This window comes from Ambystoma mexicanum, chromosome 12, assembly GCF_040938575.1.
Source record: "Ambystoma mexicanum isolate Mex_15411 chromosome 12, UKY_AmexF1_1, whole genome shotgun sequence".
Classification (NCBI taxonomy): Eukaryota; Metazoa; Chordata; class Amphibia; order Caudata; family Ambystomatidae; genus Ambystoma; species Ambystoma mexicanum.
In genome coordinates this window covers 1113220669-1113232917 of record NC_090936.1, presented here as the reverse complement: position 1 = coordinate 1113232917, position 12249 = coordinate 1113220669, and the positions used below count along the sequence as shown (strand labels likewise).

General features: G+C 41.7%; 1 protein-coding gene across 1 annotated transcript in view; it reads right to left on the bottom strand.

The window, feature by feature from the left end:
- TAF3 (TATA-box binding protein associated factor 3) overlaps window positions 1–12249 on the bottom strand; it is a 765220-nt gene that overhangs the window by 3647 nt on the left and 749324 nt on the right. Inside the window, exon 6 of the mRNA XM_069629680.1 lies at window positions 7271–7377. Within this exon, the coding sequence (XP_069485781.1) occupies window positions 7271–7377 (107 nt within the window). The remainder of the gene's footprint in view (window positions 1–7270; window positions 7378–12249) is intronic.

Below are 12249 nucleotides of genomic sequence, written 5' to 3'. Positions count from 1 at the left end.
ACACACGATTTCAGAAAACTGAAAAGCATGATAGAGACTTTGTCTGGGATCTTGCTTTGTACACCACATTCACCCAGGGTACAGGAAGCCCTAGAAACCTGCAACGGCTGGACTAAAGACAAACTCTGGTTTGAACTTTCTTTTTTGCTGCACCATTTTCATAGTTGGGAAGATAACCCTGGTTCCATCAACACTCTGGGGTATATTAAAAACTTTGAAGTTCCTTATATTTTAGTTTGAGTTCACCAGAGCATCCCAACATCTTGAAGTTACTTTTCATGACTTTTCCTATTTGCTATTTTGTCCCAGCACTGTACTTGTCCCAAATAATTATGTTCAACTTTAAGTTTAGTGAGTCTGGTCTGACGGTCCCAGTAACCTAGGCGGCAAAACATCATGACCATGTCTTTGCTATGATGCCAGTGAAATAATTGTGCGAATGTGCACATTTTAGAAAACCTTACAGCCATGCTGCATGAAAAGCATTTTAAGAATTAACTATCCTTATGATTATGCAGTCTTACAATCTACAGTTAACATTTTGGCAACCATTAAGTTCATGTAAAAGATCGCTGTCATTAGAGGACCCACCCAGGGGGCTTCCAGCCAAGGGTGTTGCTGGGAAGGGTGGACTGCTTTATTTGTTTTATTACATTCGAAAATTGCAAAGTTAACTAGTTAACCTCAAAATAGTTCAATGCAAACTGAATGTATTAAACAGAATTATTGTTTCCCTCATGCAAGGTCTCCCTAGAATATTTATCAAATAATTGTGAAGGTTTAGATCTAGTTTAGAGAAAACTCAATAGCGCCATATGCTGCCTTTTTAAGACTATGGCCTGTGACCGATAAGTCCACCACACAACTGCAGTGCAAAGAGTGGGCAGGGAACAGTGAAAGGGTTCGCTATCTTTTGATCAGCATGATACCTCATATTACACATTAAGTGCATGGCGGGATCATCAAGGCTTCAGCAGAATAGAACTTTGAAAATTGTTCTAAAATGGTACCTTGAATAGTGAGACTTTTCAATGGTTTTTAGAAGCTTTCCCATGTTGTATCCCAGCTCCTGCCTCCCAGTCTGCCGCCCCCACAAAAATCAAGGGAAGCCACTGGTTGATCATGCAAACATGTTTAGCGTTTAGCTCTCTTAGTTAGGAAAACATTGAAACCCTTTAATATTATATCAATGTTCTCAGTTCGTTTTTAAGTTTAGCTAGGTCTTATTTAGGTTGACATTCTAAATGTGGTATAATGTATATTTCGCCTTGTGTTATTGCATAACACAAGTACGTTTAGAATATACACTATTTTTAACGACCTCTTTCAGAGGACAGAAACCATAGTATTTGCTGCACCTTAATACCCCTCTGATCATCCCCTCCGCGCACCAGCACCCACTCCCACTAAACAACCCATTGTTATCTGTTCAAGAAAAAACTCTAATCCAATCTGGACTATTTTTCATACAAATACACTGGCTGCTCGTTTCATGCCTTTTGCTTACTACACTTCCAAAATCATTTACAAAGAGGCTTAATTCCTTGCATCAGTTACCTAAGATCAACGTCAAGCCCAGCTAGCTACAAAGTAGAGTGCACAACATCACATCTACTATAGAGGTCACTCCACTTACACCAGCCAAGTTGTACATCTCTGGATATTTTGGGCCACTTATCTACCCCACTATGCTCACCATCCTCAGCAAGTGTAATCCAGAATGATCAATTCTCTCCACTAAATTACTTCTAAACCATACCCAGGAAAACTCTGAATTGTTTGGTAACATGTTCTATGTACATTTATTAATAATCCAAACCAAGATCATCGTCACCAGATCTTTTTTTAGTCCGTCAAGTGGTAGAGCATCAAATACTTACCCAACGCCAAGCTCGACCAAGTCTACTGCACATCTTTTGTCCAAAAAATGTGCATGTCTATCAACGCAATCAGAATGTGTATTTCCCACAAATCTCAAACACTGTTTTTAAATTGCCCCTATTTGTATGCACTATTTGCGTAAACGTTGACATGGCAATAAGGGAAATCTTATTGGTTCCTTTTTGAATACACGTGAGACAGACAACCCTTTTCTATGCAATAAGGGGCTTTATAAAGGACCTCACGTCCCAATCCAGCTGAGGTACAGAATCTACAAATGAGATATTACTTATCGTTTCTCACTTTTCTTAAGCTATGCTGCTGATCTTTGGTGAAATCTTCTTTGCCTGCACAGTTCTGAACCAAACACTCAAGCATAACATTTCACTGGCTTGCCTCGTTTATAACTTAATTTTGCCTTTTCTGTTTAGAAGTCTAAACCACACCTCAATTAAATGAGTGTGTACACACAAACAGTATGCCGACGACTGCAGTGCGTTCTCTTTATTTCTAAAGAGCCTTCAATGTGCCCAGAATCTCTTACACATTTCAATGGACTTGGTTACATTATTTTAAAAATGGTTTATGTACATTTTTAAAAAAACAATGTAATATTCAGCATTTTATGATACTGGAGTGTTTTCTTTATTCTTTATTGCAGCACAAACATTATTTCCATTCCTTTACAGACTGGAACCTCCTGGCGGAGAGGGGGTCTGGTGGGGGCAAGATGCTACCCTTGACACAAGCCTCAGTACTGCAAGACCACTACAGTATTGACTGGCACAGTATAAAAAACAAAGTAACATGTTTGCGTAACCCTGGTTGGGGGTTGCCTATTTTCAGTTATGGATTCTCTATAGTTGAAGCAAAACAAAAGAGGTGATGGCTGGAAGGTTTAGAATACATCTTAACCTCTGGGATTGCTCTGGGCAACCCTCCAGACCATAGTTCTTCGCCTGCCAAGCCATTACAAAAGGGGAAAGACCATATGCAAATCAGGATTGGTAAGACCCCCAAAGGGGTAGTCCAGCCTGAACCGCTAGGTCATATCCTTTCTGCACAAGACCACAAGCATCCCCAGACATGTTTCAGCCTTGTTGGGCGTCATCGGTGAGGAGTAGCTTGGGTCTCTAGGCCCAGCAGGCACGGGACCCACATCTGGGCATACCCGTCCCACTCGGGGTGAAAATAGCAAAACAAAAGGGGTGATGGCTGGAAGGTTTAGAATACATCTTAACCTCTGCCATTGCTCTGGGCAACCCTCCAGACCATCGTTCTTTGCCTGCCAAGCCATTACAAAAGGGGAAAGACCATATGCAAATCAGGATTGGTCACACCCCCAAAGGGGTAGTCCTGCCTGAACTGCTAGGTCACATCCTTCTCTCTGTAGTTGTGACAGTGTTTATATGTGTCAGCTGAGGCAGATGAGATCATACATAATTCAGTGGCCGGGGACGCCACAAGCATACGTGTACAAAGACACAAAAACAGATTAGGGTTTCCACTGCCTTTAATCATAATTGTTTAATATAATTCACTGTTAATCGAGTTGGCCTTCTTCATAGTCTCAGAATATTAATGACCATACTCTCTAGGTAGGAAACCAAATAGTTCCTTCTATAATGACCCGTCACTTTTAATCTCAGTTAAGTTTTAGCTCGTCAAACTGAGCTAAGCCCCATCGGTTGCTGCCACTGTTAACTTATCAGCACCAGGATAAAATATGACACTTCTGCATTCAGCCCAAACCCAGCTGGCATGTGCCAAGCAAATGTCACATTGACTTCACCAAGTGAAAATTAAACAGCAGCATTCTTTGAATGTATAAGCTAGATCTGACCTTTTAAGTTTAAATAGAATGTTCTGTAGGTGCTAAACTAATGCATAGGGAAGAGATACCTATGCACCTTATCTGCACCAATGTTTTTATTTATTCCCTGTGTGGGTTAAATTCAATGTAGGCAGAAAGACACCCACCCAATTTAATTTATAGTAGAAACCTTTGTTTATGCATAACACAGATCAACCTTCCGTTTGCTTAAGGGCTGACCACTTGAACATCAAGGCTCCTTCACTTGCATAGAGCACAATATTCACCTCAAATAGAGGCTTTCTATGTCCTAAAAGGGAGGAATAGGTCACTATACTTCACAGAATACCCTCAGGTGCAGCTAATTCATACAGTAAAACTAGTTTGCGGGAGCACATTTTTGATTAATTAAATCTGTGTTCTTGTCTAGTAACTCACTTCAGTCATGTAAAAAGAACCTGTAAGCTAGCTGAATTCTGCACCATCCAGCCAGTTGGTTTAACCTTCAAATGTTACCACTACCTCCGAATAGTCCTAGTACAAAACCACAATTTGCTAGCAAATGTTATATTTATCACACAATCCATGAACAAGTCAGACGGTTTCCAAGTTAAAATGGGCTTAGCTCTAGTCCTGGTCACCAGGTACTGTTGGACCTACTCAGCAGAAACGTTGGAGCTATGGATCAAGTCTACCCACTGGATGTATTTTGGCAGTCTTGGTAATGAACTGACTACCACATCTATTAGAGAGGATATGACGGTGTTGCTTATCCAAGTCAGTTGTATCCATTGGAAGGCCTTTTGCAAAGTTCCTCAAAACCCTCACTCTACTTAAAGGGGATTCAATTTAGGGTTTTACAGCTTTCAACTTTTTAAGCTCAGCAACCAATTTCCTCACATAATTCCTATTGGCCGGTGTCGCATATGTGAGGAACATGGAGGTCAAAGGAACCTGACCTCCAAACAATACAGTATAAATGGATCCTCCAAGCCGACATGCAAAGAAGAACGTAATCGTTTGATCGACAGGATTAACACCTAACACATACACATCAACCTAAAGTGATATTTAACATCGGATGCATTAGCATAACCATTATTTTGTACCAATATTAAAAAAGCATTATGTAACATATGTCCTAGATTTGAAAAAGGCACTAACCACCGAAACACGTGTCATCTAAGGGCCTCTCCACAAGGGGAGTCTATTGTTTTGTTCAAATTAAATGGTGTCCAACCATAATCATCTTGTGGCGCATGTTTTTGGTGAGGATCTAATTATACTCTAATAAAAGGGCACTGGCATAAAAGCCAATCAGGGGAATACATGGTTCATACAATAGAGACAATATGCTTCTTTCTTATAGCAGGGAATCAAGGCATTGACCATCTCCACAGACACACTAGAGAAGGTGCAATCTCCCACACTCCTATTTCCCATCTTTAGCTATGGACACTTTGAAGATGCCATTTGGCTTGAAAATATTCAAGCAGATATCGGGGATTTAAGAGCCATCTTAGTCCTGGCTTGGAAATAGATAGAGGTTTGTGTTTCCATGTTACACTGATGGGACTGGAGACTATGTATCCAGATGATACTGCCCCAAAATCTTGACATATGCACGTAGACCTGTAGGTTCCTTTTACATATTGTCCTGTGCTTACCTGCTGATTCTATCTCAGCAGGAATGAGGAGATACAATGGAGAACTCTTGCTCTAATCCACATCAGCCAGTCGTACAACCTACCATGATCAATGGCATCAAAGAATGCCGACAGGCCCAACATGACGGATAGAAATGAAAAACAGACTCAGGCCATGACATCAGTGAATCATTTGCATATAGACTAAGGTGTATTTAGTTCTACGATTGCCCGTGTAGTAGAACAGGGACCGCAAAGCAACCAGCCTCTTCCAAAAACCCTTTCAGCTGGGTGAACACTACATTCTCCAAAATCTTGCTCAACAGGGAAATCTTGTGAAAACAAAGACTGATATTCTTAAGGAGTGGTCAAACGAGGCTCTTTCAAAAGGTGGCGGGACCACCATCATCTAAAGTGACCTATTGGTGATCTCTACAAACCAGCTAAAGGTCTTCCTACGGAGGCACGATGGTCAGTTTTTTGAATAGTTGGCAATTCCATGCAAACAAGCCCTTTGTGTGTGGCTGTAATGGGATTAAATGCAACCTTGCGACAAAAGACTTTGGGGTTTAGGACTAAACTGGGATTTCACAATGGGTAGACACAGCCAAGATACATTCACTTGTATTCACAAAGAATCAATTAAATTCACTACACTCGTTGAGGTAACCAGGACTGTCACGCAGTCTGCAAAAACCGCACAGTGTGACATCCATTTGATCCAAAGACAGAGTTTTAGAACAATCTCCCAAGACTAGCTACCACAAGATTAAACCGCTCTAACAAAGCAGAAAGAAACTTTTGGCATGGTGGCCACCAGTGCAGTCCCTGCTAAGCAATTCAATGGAACTAGACATTTTCTTGTATATTCTTCCAGTGTACTGCCAAGAATTCTAATGGTTCCTTAAAAAGAAGAGATTCTATGTACCTAAACATTCCAGGCTGGGTAGAATATTTTTAAACCAGTTTGGATGTTCCAGTATATCCATAGATTGTTTATGGTTACTGTATTCTTCCTGTCAGTGGAGTTCTTTTATCCAGACAGTTCTCTCTTTTTTAATGCTTTTGTCATCCCCGGCTTCCCAAAAATCATTGCTTGTAGGGCTAACACTTGAGCTTGATCAGACAATCAAAGGTTGAGCCTTTGTGGTTTTGTGTTGCTTAGTGTTGTAGAGTTGTGTGTTTAGGGTTCATTCACTATCTGTGCTTATGGATTAGAAGATGTCACATTTAGTACTCTTTAAATTGTTAAATAAGATTAAACTGTGCTGGATGATCATTTTAATTTGATGCTTTAAACAAATTTGAGTTTGTACAAGTGAAACTGTTGTAAAGTGTGTAGTGGAAATGTATATGAAAATCAAACGTTTTCAACAAAAATAAAAAGGTTGAGCCCTGGGCAGGTTTGCAATGCTGATGCTGCTCAATTATTGAGCAGCTGAACCTTTGTTTGTGTAGGAGTTTGGGTACAGCAGCCAGAAGCTTTTAGCCTATTCCCACCCTACCGACCCAGTGACTTGCTCACAATTTGTCACACTGCTCCCATCAACCCATGCATCCCCACCCTGGAGTTTCCACTTTCCAAGAAATGCAAACCTTTTTGCACGGCAGGTGGCCTAGATTCTAGTAGTTCCTAGTTTTGACCCACTCCGGTAATGTGGACAATGTGCCATCCCTTGCCACCCAGGTCTCACAGCACAGGCACACTAGCACAGATTATATTTCTGAAGCCACTATGTGGAGTGTGTCTGAAGTGAGACGCATCACTCCCTATCACCTATCCAATGAGAAGTCAAGTGGTGGTGGCTAGAGACAAACTGTGCTTGATGGCTAAATTATACATTTCGTCTTAAACAAATTAGAGGAATAAGAGGCATGGCATGACAGGTCTACATAAGTGGGTGGGGGGGAGCAACAAGGAATCTCTCACCAGTGGTACCAGTCATCGCAGTCATCACAGCCAATCATTGGACTACCATCATCTGCCTTGTTACAGCCAGGACATATCCAAATCTGGTTTCCCCACTCATCGCGGATCTAATATATAAAAACAGAGAGAAAATAAGTCAATTTTAGCAAGCAATTTACATCTTCTGAATACTGAAATCATGTCATCATTTTTGGAGTAGAATAAACATTATGCACAGTATAATGTTGAGTTTTATTGAAAAATACCCAGTTAGATCCCATAGACTTAACAGCTTGAAAAGGGTTAAGGGTTGATCACTTGTGCACGCTCCCTGTCACCTTCACCTTTCACTCACAATACAGCAACTCATTCCCAGTGGTGGCTTCATAATGTCAATTGTTCTCTTGATTGATGCCATGAAAGACACTCAGTACAATAGCAACCAATGGTATGTGTGATGCTCAGTGTTTGGGTTCTGTGCATAGTTTATTACCATTAGTTTATCTCACTGCAACCCCTTTCAGCCATGATGCAATAACCATCTAAAAAGACCACCTTTTCATCTCCACTTTCCATAAAATCTACTGGTTTGCTCTATCTTGGGTCTTGGGCACATGTAATGTAGTTCAGTGGCAACACGCTCGACTTAGAAGCAAGACGACCCAGAGCAACACAGGTTCGAATCCCGGGTCTGCGCTTAGAAGCCTCTGGGTATTAAGCGTGTTATAAAAAAACAATTGTAATTAGAATAATTATCTTCATGCACCACATATTGCACTATATTTGTCCCGCTCCAACTCGTTGTCACTACAAACATATTTACTTTGCACCATTCCCTCAACCACAGCATTTACTACACTGGCTTTTAAGTGCATTACAAAAACCTGAAAAGGACAGAATACACCTGAATTTTCAAACTCCTACACCTTCTTCCATTTACATACCATAATCATTTTTAAATCAGATGTACTCACTAAAGTGTAGAATTTTCCTTAAGAGTTTTATTTAATTGAAGTCATGTGACTAACTTCTCTGCAACTGTTCCAATAGCGAACGGCTTTAGCTTTGTAACAAAAACACCAGGTTATGTATACAAGAATGTATGAACCACAACTTAAATTGGTTATGTTATTTTGCATTTGTATAGCGCCTTGTGTATCATTGGTATAATCTCAAGGCGCTGGTAGGTTGAACGCCCTTGAGAACTGCAGTTCGAGTCGGGGGGGGGGGGGGAGGGGGAGGAGAGAGAGAGAGAGAGAGAGAGAGAGAGAGAGAGAGAGAGAGAGAGAGAGAGAGAGAGAGAGAGAGAGAGAGAGAGAGAGAGAGAGAGAGAGAGAGAGAGAGAGAGAGAGAGAGAGAGAGAGAGAGAGAGAGAGAGAGAGAGAGAGAGAGAGAGAGAGAGAGAGAGAGAGAGAGAGAGAGAGAGAGAGAGAGAGAGAGAGAGAGAGAGAGAGAGAGAGAGAGAGAGAGAGAGAGAGAGAGAGAGAGAGAGAGAGAGAGAGAGAGAATGCATTGGCGCATTAGTTATGTGTGCAGCACGATAGCTGCTTCTTGGCGGTAGGTGTGGTGCTGAGGAGATCAGATGAATGTGTTCAATCTGGAGGGGGACATCCAGACTGAGGTTTGGCTGCATTAGGCCTGAGGAGACGCCTAAACTAGCCTGTATGTGCTAGCTAGCTGTGTTTTATTAGGATGATGGGTAGTTTGAGGAGTCATGTTAGTATGACAACAGCTTTACCGAATGTGTCATAGTACCGCTGTGTTCTAGTTGAATGGTGGTGTATAGGAGATAGTAAGCGTTATATTGTGAAATTGTGGTAATCAGTAAAGTGTGTGCGACTAGGGACACTCGATGTTGGGAATACTGTCTGGATTCAACATTAGCACAGTAATGGTATTAGGGCATGCTTTCTAAGTTAGCTTTAACACAGCGACGCCATTAGGGCACATTTTCTAGATTCAACATTAACTCTGTGACGTTATTAGGCAAACTTTCCAGATTCAACCTTAACACAGTGACGCTATTAGGCACGCTTTCTAAGTTCTGCTTTAACACAGTGATGCTATTGGGCACACTCAATGATGTTGGGAATACGGTCTAGATTCAATACTAGCACAGTGATGCTATTAGGGCACACTTTCTAGATTCAACTTTAACACAGTGACGCTGGTGGTGATTATCCATTACAACACCGTTTTTTTTTAAATAAATCTATTTCTAGTGAGGATTAGTGGTACTTCCGCTTCCATCATTTGTATATGACACATACCTTATTAGTAACATGCTGTGAGAGCATATATGTCATTAATAATTTTATGGCTTGTATATAGATGTGAGGAGAAGAGTCTTAATGTACTCTTTGTAAACTAAACCACCCATTTTAGGCAAACATTGTTCTAACAAACGGCCACACACATTTCTTTAAACATTTTTCACTATGATCACAAGAATTGTGGCATCAGGCTGAAGTGATATTTCTATCAAAGTACTGGTAACCACCACCTGCGAACTCCAATGGCTCATCCAATCGGATTTCATAACATTTACAAGCTGCATGCTTATGGAGGGAGGTTGCCTATCCCACAGCATAACTGACTGCAATGTAAATTAAAAATATTGCCTGTGAAAAGGAGGAAGCTTCTTTGCAGATTTACCGCAGGCGGCAGGGATGAGGCCGGTTGGTGGTCTGTGTTCATGAATGTTGAGTAAACACGCCTAGTAACCAGCTGCATTGGGGCCTGTGTGGGTGCTTGTCAGTCGGGGAAGCAATGCTGTGTGCTGGGAGTGTAGGGAGTGGTTCCGACGGGCCCTCACATTGGTGGATTGTCTTCAGGTCATCAGGCATGGGCAAAGGTGTGTTGCTCATGAGTGACTGATCTATGGTTGGCCACTTCGGATTTGTGCCTAGTAGTACATTGGCATGTTTGTGCCCCGTCGGGTAAGTAAAGGATGTAGTTGGGTTCTCCACTACATTGTCGTGTGTAACAATGGGTTTGTCATACTGCTTTGTTAGGACATCTTTCCTGGTGGTTTATTTTGGTGGGATGAAAAGGCAGGGCATATGGGCATTCCTGAAGTCTAAGTAGTCTTGTGGGGCACAGAGCGTCATGTTTTCCTACAGTTCCTATACCAAGAGAGGGCATGATCTGCTAGAAAGGCTAACTCTTGGAACATGAGATTTTTGAGTAGGAAGGCGAGTCTGATTCCAGGGTTCCTTTGGGCTAGTATTGGACTATTTAACGAAAATCTCAATTACATTGTGGGTCCCTCATATAAATACTGTTATTCATAAGTTATTTTAGGTATATCAGAGGGCAGGAAGAAAAGGCAAGATCCGCAGGTTGCACCACATGTCCAGGAATGTGGAAGAAGGGAGATAAAAAGTAAGACAAGGTCTGTAAATTAGCAAACAACTAACCCACTCAAACTGTGAAGCAGATGGTGAGCCCATGGCTACTCGCTGGCCCTTGGCCAAGGTGAGGAGCAGGTGCCATGAGTAAAGTCAGGTTTGCAGGCTCCTAACAAAGTCAAGGCCGCGGCTAGCCTATCTTGCCAAAATAAGCATTTCTCTTTTGTTAAGAGATTTAAACGGGCTCACGGCAAGTAATAGTGTCATGAGCAACTATCAAGCCAAGGCAGGATTCAGCATGCAATCTGCACTATATACATTATTATACGCAGAGACAAAAGTGTAGTCTATTAAACTGTGAATGAGTCTCTTTGTCCAGGTCACACTTCACAGAATTGCTTCTAAGTGATGCAGTTTTTGGCAAATGAATATGGTGTTTTACTTAGTGTGACACAGGTTCAATGGCGAAAGTCTAGTTGCGATTGTAGGTTTTCTGGTTGCACAATGGCACATTTTCCTATTGCATCTTTAGTTGTCCTGGGTAAAGGACGGATGTTTGGTTGGCTTTTGAGCTCAAATCATGTATTGATGAACAGCACGAGTTCAGTACAGAATAGACTACACATACCAGAATACAAACTGATGAGAAACTAAAAGCCAGGACTGACAGAGGATCTCCCGTGGCCCAACCGGAGATTCCACACATGCATATTAAAGCCAACAGCAATGCATCTCACATCAATTGGTAATTGTCAGTTTTACAAAATAGCTTTACTTTGCACTTGGACTATTTCTTCTTCACAGAAGTTTGAATACCGTTTTTTTAAGTAGAGATTAATCTGCACACATGCTCTACTCGAGGGAACGGTGACTGAGTGGTAATGTCACATCCCTAGATTACACAACCATGACCCTGCTTTGTCTGGTGGAGAGGGGTGGAAACCTCCAACCCCCACATAATTGGCGCCACTGCACACTGCATACAACATATAGACGCGTTAGCATCTAGAAGCGTGCACTCAGCTAGACCTATAAAGACAATGTTCCATTTGCCCAGCCATTACTTATTAGCTAAGGTTTTCTATGAAGCTAGCTGATAACATCGAGGATTAAAACACGGTTACTGAGTAACTTTCCACTGATTGCACGACATTTCCCAGAGAGCACCGAAGAACATGCACAGACCGGCAATGCTGTGTGTGCCATGAACACAATCCGCTGGCCACATATTCCAGACTTGCCGGGCGAGTAGAAGGATCTTGGTAGGATCTTTGATCGGGTGGCTAGCTTTGGAATCATTTGAGCGAGTTGCTAAGGATTGTCTTTCTACCTCGAGTGCTGCCTAACGGAGGGCAAGCACAGCACTTAAACACACCCATTCCCCAAGCTGCGATGAGATGTGTGCCTCTATTATTTGAGCACCTGAGCGCCTTTGTGTTTTCTTTCAATACACAAGTCGATTTTATTAAAGTTGATCGCATTTGTCCAATGCCATGTGCTCATTACAAGTGACCTTTTAAATTAAAGCTAAGAGTACAAATCAAAACGATTTAACGCATTGCTATAAAACCTTGCCATACTCCCACGAGCGTACGATTAACAGCCTGTGCACCTCCACAATAAATGTTAACTTATTCCCGAAAGACTTTG